This window comes from Dromiciops gliroides, chromosome 5 (genome assembly GCF_019393635.1).
Source record: "Dromiciops gliroides isolate mDroGli1 chromosome 5, mDroGli1.pri, whole genome shotgun sequence".
NCBI classification, from domain to species: Eukaryota; Metazoa; Chordata; class Mammalia; order Microbiotheria; family Microbiotheriidae; genus Dromiciops; species Dromiciops gliroides.
This window is the reverse complement of record NC_057865.1, coordinates 244,311,446-244,328,627: the sequence shown is the minus strand read 5'-3', so window position 1 is coordinate 244,328,627 and position 17,182 is coordinate 244,311,446. Positions and strand designations below refer to the sequence as shown.

At 35.0% G+C, this 17,182-nt stretch overlaps 1 protein-coding gene across 3 annotated transcripts in view; it reads right to left on the bottom strand.

Moving 5' to 3' along the window:
• TBC1D15 (TBC1 domain family member 15) overlaps positions 1-17,182 on the bottom strand; it is a 77,679-nt gene that overhangs the window by 36,421 nt on the left and 24,076 nt on the right. For 2 of the 3 annotated variants that reach the window (XM_043967110.1, XM_043967111.1), the window contains exons 5-9: positions 10,867-11,077; positions 3,785-3,887; positions 2,352-2,549; positions 694-822; positions 131-234 (exon numbers count right to left, since the gene is read on the bottom strand). In XM_043967110.1, coding sequence (XP_043823045.1) covers positions 131-234; positions 694-822; positions 2,352-2,549; positions 3,785-3,887; positions 10,867-11,077 — 745 coding nt within the window. Of the gene's footprint in view, positions 1-130; positions 235-693; positions 823-2,351; positions 2,550-2,869; positions 2,921-3,784; positions 3,888-10,866; positions 11,078-17,182 lie in introns of all 3 variants that reach the window. The other variant, XM_043967113.1, reaches the window with a different exon arrangement.

The window sequence follows — 17,182 nt, the reverse complement described above, 5'->3', positions numbered from 1 at the left end:
TGTGTCAACATCTGAAATATTCCACTTCCCAAGCTATCATCTCTAAACTAATTTATACGGATGGGTTACTTATTTTTTTAAATAAAATATTTAATTAAATTCAAAAAATATACACTGTACTAATACTTACGTTTTTAATTTTTGCAAATGAGTTCTTTCTTCCTTAGTACTATCCCAAGGAAAATATCCCAGAAGGAATTTCCATGCTTGTTTTCTCAACACGTGACTGAGTCCCTAAGGTAAGTGCACATTAAACAAATTAGTAATAATGAAAGACTGACTGTAGAACTTGCACATAACCTAGGACATAGTAAGGTTATATGTTTGTGGAATTTTCATTAAAAGTTTTCAATTCAATGAATATTATTTTTTTCCTTATATCTCACTAAAACACTTGAAGATCTAGGACCTAAATGGCATGTTGTCCATGACTAGTAAGTGGAATATAAAGACCAATCTAGTTGATATAATGATTCCAATTCCTGTCGCTCTGCCACACCCACAGGCCATGGGCATTTATTTACAGGGCCAAGAATTCCTTTTCCCCTAACTTTCGAGTAACTGCTCTCTGACTCCCAAACAGCAAGACACTTCAGCATCAGCACCCCATTCCACCAAGAAACCTCAGGGCTTCGGGGAAATAAAGTAGCTCTTCCCTTGAGTAACTCATGATATAATAGTTAATTAAATTACCCCTCTGAATATCATTTGCTTCATGCTATCTACATTTAATATTCTTCCTTCTGAATCCATGTTCTTAGACCATTCATCCAGGGATACAGGATCTCTCCTCTGAACAATAGGTCGTTCTCCTAAATCAATCTGAAATGGAAAGATGAGTTACAAACTGTACATTACACAATAACAGGAAACAGTCTCTAATTAGAAAAAATGAAATACTAGTATCTGTTGGACACCCCAAGTACCATCACTTTTGAAAATGTTCTTCTATTTATTTTCTCATTCCATAAACTTACTTAGTAAGCAACATCTAAACTACCTAGTACAGTTGGTATCAAAAATATTTCTTCCCCTGCTAACAAACACATGAATGTTGGCTACTAAGGCAAAAAAATCATAGAATCATACATTTTAGAGCTATAAAGGATCTGAGAAACATCTAAACACCAAGAATTCTTAACCTTTTTTTTTTTGGTCATAGTAGTCTGGTGAAACTTATGGAATCATCAGATTAACATTTTCAAATTTCTTAAATAAGCTATGTAAGACAACTAGGGAAACCAATTATACTGAAATCATTATCAATTTTTTTTTTAAGTTCACAGACCAAAGGTTAAGAACCCCTGATCCAGACCAAAGCTTCTTAAACTGTGGGTCACAACCCCATATGGGGTCACTAGCTGAATGTAGCAGTCACAAAAAATTTGGCAACAGTAAAAGGTTATGTATACCTTATACCTGGGGTTGTGTAAAAATTTCTTGAGTGTAAAGAGATCACGAATGAAAAAAGTTTAAGAAGCCCTGATCTACACCAACTTCCTCCTTTTGTAGATGAAGAAACTAAGACCTAAGTGATTTTTCGGGAGAATCACACACAGGGTAGCTAGGCAGAAGAGCTAGATGCTCTACCTCTAAGATTAAATTCTCTATTACATTATGCTAAAATCTCACATGGAAGCAACTTATAGAGTCTATAAAAAACTGTTTAAACCAGCACACTACATTGCATTTTTTAGATTTTTGATTATAAAGTGATTCTATGAATTATGATCTAGAACACATTTTTACTCACAATTAAAAGATGTAGTTTTTAGGTAATTGATCCATGCCTTCTTAAGGAATATTAATAATTTTATAGTATAACTGGTTAAGCAGGTGTGGATAATTTATAACTAGCTAGATTTGTAAAATAAGCCATTTTTGTATATATATTCAAACCCAAAACTTGTCAAGAACCTGACACCTCTCTGAAGGTCAGTTTTAAGTGAAAACAAGTAAAAACAATAGCTCTACTTAAGGAGAGAAAAAGCAAAATGAGAATAAATTAAGTCCACAGTCAGCCAGCCAACAAGAAAACATTTGTTATTTTTAGGCCCAGGTTCCATGAGTAGAAATGAAACTAGGGGCTTACTGAGCAGAGGTTATTTCCTCCAAAGTTACAGAAAACCAAGGTAATATAAAGCCCATCAACAATGAGGAGGAACTTAAAAAAAAAAAAGCTAGTCAAGTTAAAATCATACAGGTAGGAAATGCTAAACAGTGATGGATGGAAGGCTCGAGAAAAAGCAGTAGATGATAGTGATGATATGCCACTATAGTAAAAATCAACCCTCTAGCTTTTACACATTCAATACAAGATAAAAGTTATATAAATACATCTTTCCACTCACTCTAGTGATGACTTCAAATCCTGGTTCTTCTTGTTGGTTAATTTTTAAACCTGGAATAGCATCACTAAGAAAATCTGCCATTTCTGAAGGGGGTCGCTGATGAGCTGAAGGATCATTGCCTCTCAAACTATCAAAAATGTAGTTTGTGACTTTGGAAAATCCTACAAGAGTTGCTGTATATGGGTCCTTTTTGATTTTCTACAGAACAGGAAGACAAACATTAACTTTAGTAGTATATACCAAATAGTGAACAAATGAACATTAATAGAAGGGTCAGAGAGAAATAGAGAGGAGAATCAAACTAAAAGATTTTCTAAGATTTTCTCTAGAAGATTCTATTGTTTTCTGGGAAGAAAAATTTGAATTTTTCTATGCTAACCTTTTAATTGAGTAAAAATCAAAGAAACGTGATTCTCTCATACGTATCAACTTGCTGCTACTGATTCAAAGTGCAAAAGAACAAATGATGTGTGGGTCTCATTCAATCCACATACAACAAAAATGTATATAGTCCTTACTTTCCAATGGTGAATGGCCCACGACAACTTCCTTCTGTCTAGTAGTCCTGCCTTCATAGAGAAAATATTTCTTGAAGCATGGTATACCCTATTACAATCTTACAAAAATCTATTTAATGTATACCTGAAAACTATAATTGCTTAAGCAATATTAACTCTGCTTGTAAATTAATTAAATTATTCGATACTCCAGAGCCACAAAGGACAAAACTAATTTATGGAGCAACACTATGGATTGTAAACCAACACATTAACTACTTTCAAGATGAAAATCAATCATTAGTGAAATTAAGGATCTAATTCATAAAAAAATTCAGAGAACCAAAGATTCTTATGTAGAAATCAACAAGTAAAACAAAAAGAGTATAAAATAATTTCACATCAGAAAGTAGTTGGATATTTTAGCAGAATACAATTAAGTACATAAATAGGGCTAAATCCTTTGGTATCCCAATACCTTCTAAGGTTACATGGTTCCAAAATAACTGATCACTCAATGACAAAGAAATCAATCCAACCAGGTACTTATCTGAACTAAATGTTCAATTCGTTTAAATGAATTAACCCAATACATTCTACACAGTTAGACAATGCTAAATGTATTAATACTAATAGAAAACTTTTGCATTGTCAGAATTATGGTCATAAGGAAAAAATATCACTTCCCTAACATTTGCTAAAGATAAAGATCAAGAAAGAACAAGTCGCCAACAATCTTGAGAGTTTCTTACTCTAAAAATTCAAAGCATATAACTTGTGACTATAAAATAAGGACTGGTTCCATGACTCACATACAAAGTCAGCTTCCTTAAATTATAGACACAAGTTAAATAGTATTTGGGAAAAGGGGGTGGAAAGAGTTGGAGGATTTTTGAAAGCAGAATGATTAGCCCTACAGGTACCTAAAAAACATACTTGAATTAAGCCATAGGCTGGTTCATCAAGGAGATTTTCAAAGGACTGTGAAAGACCCTTATTCTGACAGTTCACAAGAAGAGTCCTTTTATCCTGTGGAGATCTGCAATAAAATGAAGACTGTATTTTTAATTTATAGAAAAAGTGACAAACTGAAATAACTACTGAATTTGTTAATAATTTATGCATTAGCATTTGTATAAGAAAACTCTCCAATCTCCTAAATAGCATTCATCTAATAACAACCTTAAGGTTACAAAGCAATTTCTTCACCAAACCCTGTGAGATCAGTACTATAATTAGGCATCCCCATTTTACAGATGAAGATGCTGGTTTCAAAGATGTTACACTGACCAGGTCTACACAAAGAATATCAGTGCTGGGGCAGCTAGGTGGCGCAGTGGATAGAGCACCGGCCCCGAAGTCAGGAGGACCTGAGTTCAAATACAGCCTCAGACACTTAACACTCACTAGCTGTGTGACCCTAGACAAGTCACTTAACCCCAATTGCCTCACCAAAAAAAAAAAAAAAAAGACTACCAGTGTCTCCCGATTCAAAGTGACATCATCGTTCCCATGTCACCATGCTTCCTCTCTAGTCTAATGCTACAAAATATGTGGTGATTTGGTTTTCCTTTTTTCTTTTTTTCCTCAATAAAGAGAAGGAAGCGGGAAGGAGAGAAAATAAATGTGTTGACTAAAGAATAAAATTCATAAAATTCTTGAATACAAATATTCAATAGTCAACTATAACTAGTTTTAGAACTTCAAGAGACAGAATTATTATGTACTTAAGAAGCTTAAAAGAAACAAAACCTGGAAGTTAACTACAACAATGAAATCACAGATCTAATCGCTATCCCTATCCCTGGAGTTTTTTTCAATTAATCTTTCATAAGTTTATACCCTGTGCTATTATAAATAACATATAAATAACATTAGTAAGACTTCCTGGCTATTCTTGTCATATAAGTACATGGAAAAAAATCAGTTAAATAGAAAGGGTGATCTCATTCAGCATACTAAAAAGCATTGCTTGTTAGGACACTAATTTCAATTATGGGCTAGTCTAGCTGGACTTTCTAACTCTCAAATTCTGAGATTCTATTCCCATATTCCCAATTACAAAGAATAAATTAATTTACATATGTATAAAATGTTAAATATACAGTTTTTAATACTTGCTCAAGTTCTGATGGCAATTGTTTGTACAATTTTCTCTTATGATTAGACCATATAATATAAGTCCATTAAGAATATCAATGCTTGGCTAATTTTGAATAACTAAGCATTTTAATCTTAAATTAATAAAAATTTTATTTTTTCCAGCCTCTAAAGTTTTTAACTCAGAAAGGTGATTGAAATAAAGCCACAACTTTTAGGTCTTTAAAACAAAAAATTTAATTTGTTTCACTGCTACCTACAGTACCTACTTTGTTATAAATGTCTGAGATAAGAACTTTAATAACAGTTATCTCTTTTCAATTCTAACATGCAGGATGCAACAGTAATGCTAGGGGATATGAAATCCAAAATAGGATCTTGCTCAGAGACAGAGAATGTACAGTTCTCATACTTCCTAGGTAAATGCAGTTTCAAAGCCTTTGGTTTTGCTAAAAGCGGCAGAAGGAACAAAGGCTAAGTCATTTATTTAGTCATATAAGCAGAATACACTAAAGATATTGCTACATTTTCTCTGGACACCTATTTGGTTGATGTTTAATGTGGGGACTTACTGATGGAACTTTACAGATCAGTTATTCAAAATGTAAACTTTTAAGAGGCAACAAAAGAAAAAAGGAAACAGTAGAATTTAAGCATAACATCTCAGCAACAAAAACATTCAATGTTTATTTCATCTTCAACAAGGATATTTTTAATTCAATTATGTTTTAAAAGTTCAAACTAAAAAAAAAAGACAGGAAGTTTTAAATGTTAGCATGGAGGAGTAACAAATACAGCAGTATTTCTCTACCCAGAGACTTGACTTTTCTTTTTATCCCCAGCCACTTAACACAGTGCCAGACAGCACTTAATGAATACTTGTTGCATGACTGACCATACCCAGAAGTAGCCAGAGGAAAGAGAAGAAAAAAAACCCTCTTTGACATTGAAGCAGCATCCCCTAAGCATCCAGCAACAAAGAGTCAACAAAAGCCTAAAACACAAAAATTACAATTGAGTGACTGTGATTTAGTCAGTCTATCAACCAACATGAAAGGTCCACCTGTACTTGGGTTCAAAAAGAAGTCAATTTCACATGTACAACAAGATGGGAGAAATATGGCCAGACAGCCGTTTTCTGGAGGGGAAAAAAAAGAAAACTGAAGGGTTTTAGTGTCCTCTTAGAAGCACAATGAGTCAACAGGATTATCTGAAGCTGCATTAACAGAAATATAGCAACCAGAAACAAGGAGGTAATAGGTCATAGTCACTCAACATCGGTGTTCAAATCTAAACACCACATTTTAGAAAGGATACCAATAAGCTGAACAGAGAAGAGCAAGAAAATGGTGAAGAGATTCAAGTTCATGAGAGAGGATGATCATTTCAAGAACCTGGGGATATTTAACTTTGGGAAGCATGTCTGGCCCTAGAGAGTACAAGAAGGAGAGTACAACAAGGAGAGTACAACAAGGTAAATACTATAAAGAAGTTAATTCAGGCCTGATATAAGATAATAAAAACTTTTTAAAGTGAGAGCTATCCAAAAAGTCTTCAAGCAACAACAGCTGGATCTCTTTTTGAATTTGCAGTTGCTTTTTAACTAAATGGCCACTGAGGTCTCTTTCAACTCTGAAATTTTGTGATTTAAAAAAGAAATAAAATGATAACAATCAGATGCAGCAGTAAGCAATAGACACAACTGACAATAAAAAAGCAGCACACCAGTTGGGAAGTTAGATAATCATATAGGATATATCTTAGTAAGTCCTAAGGCTGTGCTACTGTCAGGCCAAAAGCACATTAAACCCTTGTACAGTTCACCCGTGTGGAGAAGATAAAGCTATTTAGATGTCAGTAGCACCAAAGAAGGCATCAATGTTATCACGTTAAAATACAACAGACATTAAATAATGGATGGATTGTTACAGAGCTCATTTGGAAGAGAAGCTGATTTCTTGTAACATTTATCATTTTATTTTCATATCTATCAATGCTATGTATTAATTCATCAGTAATTCTAAGTAGGAAATATTTTTACAGGTTTCATGAAAAAGTTAGTATGTAGTACAAACACTAGACATAATTTTTAAGCCCATCATGACAGTATGTTGTTTGTACTTAGAATTCTGTTCAAAGTAAAGTACAAAGGAGAATTTGGAGAAAAAATATGGCCTAGTGATATGTTTACAGAAGGTTCATCTTTGGGGGCGGCTAGGTGGCGCAGTGGATAAAGCACTGGCCCTGGATTCAGGAGGACCTGAGTTCAAATCTGGCCTCAGAACACTTGACACTTACTAGCTGTGTGACCCTGGGCAAGTCACTTAACCCTAATTGCCTCACCAAAAAAAAAAAAACAACAACACCAGAAGGTTCATCTTTTCATGAAGAAGTTACAAGTTTTGGATTAAGTTATCCCTATAATATCCTAGCACAAATTATCAAACTGCTCCTTCACACCCCATGGACAAATTCAAGATAAATAGCACACAAGGGTTGGCACAGATTGCTGAGGAAGTGCCAATGTTAAATTTTTTTTCATTGAGATATAAATTATAGATAACACTCTGAATGGTGCTGACAAAACAAAGTACATAACTGATAATAAGAATATAATTTTCTGGAGGGTAAAAAAGATACCTGGGAGATGGCTATTTCAGACTTTCTCTGATCTACAAATTAAAGTTTGCCAAAAGGAGGCCATGTTACACTGCCCAAGGTTATTTAGATACACATTTCACTCCACCTTCATAAGATGGAAGAAAATGACCAAAAAGAAGAATAACTCCAAGGGCCTTTTCAAAAAAGCAAGTTCAAGGAACAATTCCCTCTCCAACTATATAACACATCAAAAAAAATATATACTACTGACCACCAGTCATCAAGAAAAGATCAAATCATGTATGTGTGTATATAAATATATGCTATATACTTATACACACACACACACACACACACACACACACACACGTTCTCATACTTCCTCTCTCTAAGAAGGCAGAAAATGTCCTATTGTATTTTGTAAAACTTTATAGAAACAAATCATTAAAATATTAAAAATTCTGACACTCAAAGTTAATCCCCTGCTATTCAGAAAACCTGGACAATAAAGCTTACTCACTCTCCAAGGGAAACTATAGTTTCACTATCATATAGAAGTCTTAAAATTTAAATTCTATATTTCTAAACTGTTTTAAGGAAAAAATCTAACAAACAACAAATTCTGCAAGTTAGTACATTAACTTGTCTGTAGCATACAATCAATTAATCAGCATTTGGCAGCTACTACTGAGTTAGTTGCTGGTGCTATAAGTAGAAAAATGAAACTATTTCTACTCACAAGGAGTTTATACTCTAAAATATAATGTATTATCTTGCCCTTGATTTAAAACTATCTTACACAAGAAGAAACCTTAGCCATCAGTCCACCTGGCTCATTTTGTTGAGGAGGAAACTAAGGCCCCAGGAGGGGAGATTTGTCCAATTTACAGAGCAAGCAGCAGAGCTCAGATCTTACCCTATATTTTCTGATTCTCAAATTTGTGCTTTTTCTAGTAGATCACAGTGTTATGTGACTATAGAAAAATCAACCTCTTCATTCTTAATCTATAAAATGGGAATTATAATAATTTCATTACCTAAAGCATAGGAATTGTGAAAAAAGTGCTTTGTAAACCCTTAAAGTACTATGTAAATGTGAGTTATTTAAAAACTAAAATAGTATCTCTTATGCTATGCCAAAGACGCTGAAGTATTTTTTTAAATTTGAATTACTAAAAGAGCTACTTCTCTTAAATATCCTTACATCTCATAAGGTATGATTCTAAGCACCAGGAAGCAATTTTAGTTATTTTGGCACCCTTTCTCACCAATGACATGAAGGGGGCACAAATAAATATTACCTATTAATAATAATGGCTAATTATCTATGCTAATATTTATGCAGGCAGCTGGATGGTACAATGGATAAGAGTGCCAGGCCTGGAGTCAGGAAGCCTTAATTCAAATCCAACCGCAGACACTTACTAGCTCTATGATTCTGGGCAAGTCACTTGCCTTGGTTTCCATATCTGTCAAATGAACTGGAGAAGGAAATGGCAAACCATTCCATTATCTTTGCCAAGAAAACCCCAAAAGGGGTTATGAAGAGTCAGACAACAACAATATTTATACAGCACTTAAAGTTTAGAAAGTGTCTTACATATTATGATTTCAGACCAATAACAACCCTAAGAACTGTATTCCAGGTTATTATAAATTAAGAAACTGAGACTCAGAGAAATTACATGACCAGCCTAGGGCCACACAGCTAACAAGTGTTAGAGAAAGGATTTCATGCAAATCTCCCTAATTTTGATTCTAACAGGATACCCATTATAAGATGCTGCCTCTCTCTGAAAGCATTCGGTGCTTTTTTTAGGGGCAAAGGGGGCAGGGAGAAGGCAGGCAGGGGTGTGGTAAGGACCTGGATCTGTGATTTTATACATGAAGAAATTCCCAATGTAGAGACTCCATCCTCCAAATCAAATCTATAAATCCCTTATAGCTTTCTGTCTTAAATAGCATGGTCACCCCAACAGTACTTGTATCAAAGGCAGAGCTTGTCCCCAAAAACAGATCTCTAGCCACCTTGCACACCTTGCCTTGAGTGTTTTTGAAACAAGGCACAGGGTTTTCCTAGTACAAAAAACACCTATGATGAAAATCCTCCCAGGGCAGGCTGGCACCTGCTGAACTTAAAGTTGGAATTGCCAAGGACACTAGGAGGTTAAGTGACTTATCCAGGGTCAGATAGCTAGGAGGTAGCAAGCTGAAATTAACTCAGGTCTCTCTTACTCCTCTACTACCCCTTTTCTACTTTGGCTAAATTGAAGAACCTAAAGATATAAATGGATCAATAACCTTGCTTTACTACCAATATATAAAGAACTAAGAAGTAACAATTTTCCCTCATTAGGTCTCCCATATTTATCCAATTCAGTGCATACCTAATATTGGCTCTCCTGTTCACCCTAATCATTGTATGTCATAATTAATGATAAAGAGTTCTTGCTGGCACAGGAGAGAGCTAGGTTTGAATCCCACTTCTACAATTTGCTAGCTTTGTGAGAGTCATCAAATGTTCCTAAATGTCTGTAAAACGAATATAATAACTGTAGCAGCCACACGATAGCATTATTTTAAGAACCAAATAAAATAATGTGTGAAAATCACAATACTACATATCAACTATTAATTCCCAGGTTCTAGACTAGATCTTTATTATACCACCAGTACTTCTTGCCTCTCTAGTCTCCTGCCCTGTTTGGTTCCAAGCTCAAGCCTCTCACCTCACTCATGAATTCTAACTGAAAGGTACTGACCACATCTGACTTCCTTGCCACTAACAATAATGGATAGTCAGAGGCTAAGATAATAGTTATCTCAGGTTCTGAGGGTAAACCATGTTAGAGAAAGGTGCCATACACAGTCCAGGGTACTAATACATTATCTAAATTATTTCTATACTCATATAGTCCTATTAGACAAGATTCTACTATAAGGATTAATAGGTTTATTTCTCACATTGGAAACTTTGATATTCCATTCCAGTTGTAAAAATGAGCTGAAGATTTCATGTTTAACAAAAAAGGTATAATAAATAATAGCAAATTCAATAAGCTATGACACTGCAGTTTAGTCAAAGTAAACAGTGCTATTCTAAGATGTTTTAATTTAACATCATTAAGTTAATAAGCATAAAAATACAAACTTAACATACTGAAGATATGATTAATGACTAACATCAAGGTCACAGGGGAAAAGAATACGGCAGTGCTTAGGCAAAAGAGACTTCAGATAATCAAAACTGAGAATACTTCAGCCTATAATTATTACAATAGCCCAATTTGAAAGATATAAAAGAATGTCATACTTACTCACACAATACCACATATTTTTCAAGAGATTCAATCAGTAGTTTGCTATCTCCATGATGAAAATGAAGAGCAGGAAGGACGACGTCATCCTTTAGACAGAATACCAAATAAGACCAGCCCATACCCTCTTTGTTTTGCTTGATTGACTTCAGGTCTGTCAAACTGAACAGGAATGACCATTTGCTTTTCCCATTCGTATGACTTGGAGCATCTTAAAAACAAAAAATCATGCCATAATATTTTGTTCACCTTTTTAAAAAAGGTATTAATCAACCACCTCATGACTGCCTAATAAAAATTTTCTGTCTCTGTATGCATTGTAACAAGAACATCTATGCTTTCCCACCTATAATGAATAGTGCAGGATACTCGCTCTTACGTCAATTTTCATAATGACTGCTCCAGGACTTAAACATTCAAAAATTTATTCTTCCTTGTTTCAAATAATTTCCCTTCCTCTTCACATTCTACAAAATCATCTCTCAGCTGGGCAATATTTGCACATCTGTTGCTGGCACACTGATAAAAGTCCTCACTTGGAATTAAGATTCCTTAGTTCCTTGAGAGTAACCACACTGAATAATAATAGTTAATGAGAATTATATGCACACACAATGTGAAAATACAGATACACAGAAGAGTGATAAAGGATATAGGCACGGGGCAGCTAGGTGGTACAGTGGATAGAGCACTGGCCCTGGAGGCAGGAGGACCTGAGTTCAAATCCGGCCTCAGACACTTAACACTTACTAGCTGTGTGACCCTGGGCAAGTCACTTAACCCAATTGCCTCACAAAACAAAACAAAAAAAAAAGGATATAGGCAGGGAAATGACTGAACCTGGGTCTGAGTTCTAGTACATGCTCCACCATTAATTAACTATATGACTTTAGGAAAGTCACAACCTTTCTGGCCTCAGTATCCTTATCTGGAAAGGGGGGAAGTCTGACAAGATAATCACAAAAGCCTTTACAACTCTAAAATTATTATTCTATGATAAAATATGACAAAGGTCTGATACTTAAGACAGAAATTGCAACACATATATGTATATACATGATTATATACATAGCCTTAATATTTATCAATACAGAAGTACTGGGAAATGTATTTATTTACATTCGAATTTTGATTCTACTGTGAAAGATAGTAACTTGCTATATTAAACATTTTTTTAGATCACTGTGATTTTATGAAAAATTTTTGGAAGTATGAATGAAAAAAAAATTTATTAAGTACTTACTATGTGTCAAACACTGCTCTGAATTCTGGGGATACAAAAAGAAAGGCAAAATAACCCCTGCTCACATACTGCCATTCACATATGTTGGTGGTAAATAACATATATGAGAGTTCAGCTGCAGGGCCTATAGAAAGGCCCTGGAGTCCTAACATTTCAGTAGCAAAGAGACTGGCATGGTTCAGGCATCCTTAGGGTGAATCAAAGGTCAGACGTCAATGCCAGGCACATGTAATGTGTACAGGGGCACATAAAGGAGTACTGGAGTTCTTAAGATGCAAATGGCAGGGAAGATGGGAAGGCTCAGAAGTCTTCTATTATAACAGAATTTCTAGATGGGCTGGTGGCTTCCTGCTTATCAAAGTGGTATGAGTAGCCATGACTGAAAGGTAGAAAGGTATCAGTGTAGAGGGGGAAGAAGAAGATATTGGAGGGGAAGCTGGGGGAAAAGTGTACCTGTAGCAAATGCTGTTTCAGACTTTCAGACACCTAGGTGAGCAGTGGAGTCAGGTAGAGGGGAGAAAGACTTTTCTGCCAGTAGTTGGTCCTATGGCTTCACACATAGGTAAGGGTTTAATAAATGCTTTTTCTTTAATTTATTCATTTCCTCTCAAAATCTTCATAACATTACAGTGATATGAAAAAGTTACCAAATTATTAACTTTCACAATAAAATTATCGAGAGGAAGTAAATTAAAGAATTTTCTGATAGTTTCCTAACAGTAAAGTAATAATGAATCCTACTTAGGAATGAGAAATGTGCAACTGACATAAAAAGCATCTGATATTCAAAAATATCTAACATGTGAGGCAGATGCATAAATGTGAACATGACAGAAGAATTTCCTAATAGTTGTTTCTTTAGAAGTATCACCTCCACACCAAAAGAAGCACTCAATTGAGCCCTTAGGAAGCACCACACACTGTGCCAGGCACTAAGGAAAATCCTATCCTTATTCTTAACAAATGACACAATTTTTAAAATGACCTCAATATTGCTTCAATAAATAACACATTGATTAAAAAAGAAAAATCATGGTATTCAAGTTGAAAAACCAAAAAGTACCTGTTTTAAGGCTGTTTCTTGGTCTGGATTCTAAAATTGATATCCATCTTACTTGAATAAAAGTCTTAATTTCATTAATTATTCATCCTTAATGTAAGAAAGACCTGCCAGTATTGGCTTACCCCTGACAATGCTTTGCAGGGCCCTGGGTCACCTCCATTTCCAACAAAGCAAAGGAAGCCTTTGGCAGAGGTTTATGTGCTTCTATTTTAACTTATATCTGTTATCCCTAACCCTAAAGCAAATCCCTCTGCACACTATATATTCTTTTTCATTTTCACCAGAACTTTGCTCCAACAATCATTCCTTCCATCTCACAGGTCTTCAAACTCCCTCTCCACTGCTGCCTTCCCATCTGCCTACCAACATATTCAAGTCTCCCCAATACTACAGAATCCTTCCTTTGGCTCCTGGAGCCCATCCAGGCATTTTTCCATCGATCCATTTTGCTAAACTTCCAGAATAACCTCCCTAAACCTGACATACAGTTTCTCATGACCCACTACTTTCTTTTCGTTTGGTTTTTGTTTTTTTGCGGGGTAGTGGAGGTTAGGTTAAGTGACTTGCCCAGGGTCCCACAACTAGTAAATGTCAAGTGTCTGAGGCCAGATTTGAACTCAGGTCCTTCTGAATCCAGGTCCAGTGCTCTATCCACTGTACCACCTAGCTGCTCCCCACTACTCTCTTTTCAATCCATTATTATCTGACTTCTACTCTCAACTGCTCTCCTGAAAAAGAAAACCAATAACCTTTTCTTAATCAGAAAATCCAATGCCCCTTTTTACAGTCTTTTTGTTCCCCAATATCTTGACACTGTTGACCATTCTGTTTCTAGACACCTTCTCCTTTACTTGGCTTCAAAGATCACACTCTCCTACATCTTTTACCTCTCTATCTCCTTTGAGATTCTCATTTTATTACCAATTCCTTAATGGGAGTGTGATTCAAATTTCTGTCCTTGATGCCCTCATCTTTTGTCTCTACACACTCTCCTTGGACAATCTGATTCATTCTCATTGCTTCAACTGCTAAGTTCCATTTAAATTACTCTCAAATTCATATGTGTACTCTTGATTCTTCTTCTGATATCCAGACACCTATATCCCAACTTCCTACAGGTATTTTCTACCTAGTTGTGCCAATAGCACCTCAAATTTGAACTGTCCAAAAACAAGTATTTTCTGTTTAAATTCACTGTTCTATTTCTGTCAGTGACAGTCACTCATGTTCCAAACTCAGCTATTATATATTTTAACCTCTCAAATCCAACTAGATGCCAAATCCTAACAACTTCATCTCTGTAGCACTTTTCCATTTGTCCATACCTCTCTAGTCACAGAATCCCCCTAATACAGGCCCCCATTACCACCAAACTAGTGCTATGGCTTTTACTTACTCTCTCCTCCAACAGAGCCTTTATATCAAGCCCATTCTTTCTTGATGAATATATCTGTTCATGTCATTTTTATGCTCAGAAATCCTCTTAAACTCCTCAGTACCTACCTACCAAGGTTTCATTCTTTTGCCCGGCTTTCATAGCTCTTCAAAATGTGGTACCAACCTACTTCTGCAGTCTCATTCCATACTATTATCCTCCAGTCAATCAAAAAGGAATCATTAGGGGCAGCTAGGTGGCGCAGTGGATAGAGCACCGGCCCTGGAATTAGGAGTACCTGAGTTCAAATCCGGCCTCAGACACTTAACACTTACTAGCTGTGTGACCTTGGGCAAGTCACTTAACCCCAATTGCCTCACTAAAAAAAAAAAAAAAAAAAGGAATCATTAAGCACCAGCCAAACTGGGACTATTCTGTTTCCCAAATATGCATTTCACTTACCCTATTTCTGTGCTTTTGTTCATGTGATCCCCTATATCTAAAACAAATTCCTCTCTTCATCACCTGTTAAATTACTGGCTATTCTCTAAATCTCAAATTAAATTATGTATCTTCCATGAAGTCTTCCTTGATTTTCTCCTATTGGTAATGCTCTCCCCTCTTAAACTTCATATAGTATGTTACTTTGCACTTATGGTATGTCATAGATAAGAAATTTAGGGGACATATAATCTAACCCTCTTATTTTACATAGTAGAAAACTCAGGTGCAGGAAGTTTAAATGATTTGCCCAGAGTCACACAGGTTACATTTCAGAGGTAGAATTTCAACACAGGTCCTTTGTTTCAAGAGCTATCAGTCTTTTCAATGCATCACACTGCTTCTGTTTTAGTTATATGCATATGTGACAACCCCCTACTAAATTGTATATAACATGAGATTAGAAACTACAATTTACCTAAACTCTATAACTCCCCCAATGCCTAACAGTGCTCGTGGGAACTTAGATAAACATTTCGTGAATTTACCAGCTAAATTGAATGAACCAATGGGTACCAATCCTAGGAAAATCATGAACATTAGGTGCTATGGATTCTATAGTTAACATAAGAAAACTCCTGGAATGTCAAGATGAAATCCATAAATATTCTCACACACAGAAGTACACACACTGTAAAATTCCTATAATTTCCATCAACTTGGAGAATTTAGCCAATGCCAAACTCCAGAAAGGCCAACATGTCACCAATTTATGACTTCATCACACTGATTTAACTAGCCTAAATTCCAAGTGCATAGTCTAAGTTGTAGATATATAGGCAACAATTTCACATAATTTTGTTTGAAAAGTATTCATAGTGGAACACAGGGCATAATAAAGGAAAGTCACCTACTCTTCCCTAATAAGCTAATATCACCCTACCTTTTGGTAAATCAAACTGTGAAACTACCTGAATGAAACAGTTAGCAAAAATTTTAAATCTATATTATCAAGATTCACTTTACAAAGACATCAGTGATGTCAAAAAAATAAGACAAAAAGAAAAGAAGCTAAAATAATGGATAATGCTTTTTAAACTCATAAATCTGCAAAAGGATATTCATTCAAACTAAGGAAACAAGGCTAAATTGGAAATATATTGTTTCATAACCAGAAAATGTGAATAGTTTACTTCATATTTGAGCTATATAATTAGAAGCAGGTTTATTCCCCTGGTTAATGGAAGAAAGGCATATGATGTAATAAATAGAGAAAAAATGCTTCTTGTTACATTTCATTACATTAAATTAGGAGAGAAAGGAGAACAGGAGAAAGAGTTAAGTATTAGCATAGCACAGGGTCAACAGAAAAATAAATCTGCAACCTAGCATACTAACAGCTGAAAGGACAAAAAAGGAAAATTGAGAGTACTCTCAAGATCACAATTTTTGTTGCTTTTCCTATGAAGAGAACCTGAAAAAAAGTAATTATTTTTTCTTTTCCCTTTGCTGCTATTACAGAAATAGGTAGAGAAACATTGGTAATTATATGCAATATACTTAATATGTCACCAGATCTATGTGACACTCTGAAGACTGACAGGAAACGAAATAGTTTTTTGTATATCACTGAAAAAAGTTAAGGTGAAGAAAAAACAAGACCTTTATTTTTAGCAATAATATACAAATTTTTGAATGTGAAAAAGGCTACTTCTAGTGTTATCAACCAAAGTCTGGACCCAGCCTATTGTTTATCTATTTTTATAGATCTCAATCTTTATTACAGAATAAAGGTCCCTCCTATTGTATGCTCCATTGCAATCCTTAAATGGTATTTTCCTAAATTATACATCTAATAAAAAAATTGTAGCCTAGTAGTATTAATCTCAAATCTATTTCAAACTGTTTCCTTCTCTTCCTGAGTTGAGAAATTTAGAATAATGATAATAATAGTAACTGTCTTATTTTAAACAGTCTCTCAGCCTTTGTTTTAAGTCTCTTATGAGGTCTATCAAAAACAGTCAGCCCTTTCAAACACTACTTAATTTTTTGCATATAACCAATTCCCACAGTCTGGTCCAGAGGGGCCTTTATTACCTCATGGATCACATGCCAAAATCCTACCCTGCTATCTTTTCTCGGGATTCCAAAGTTCTAGCATTAGAGGTAGAATGTTGTAAAAGATTATGTATAA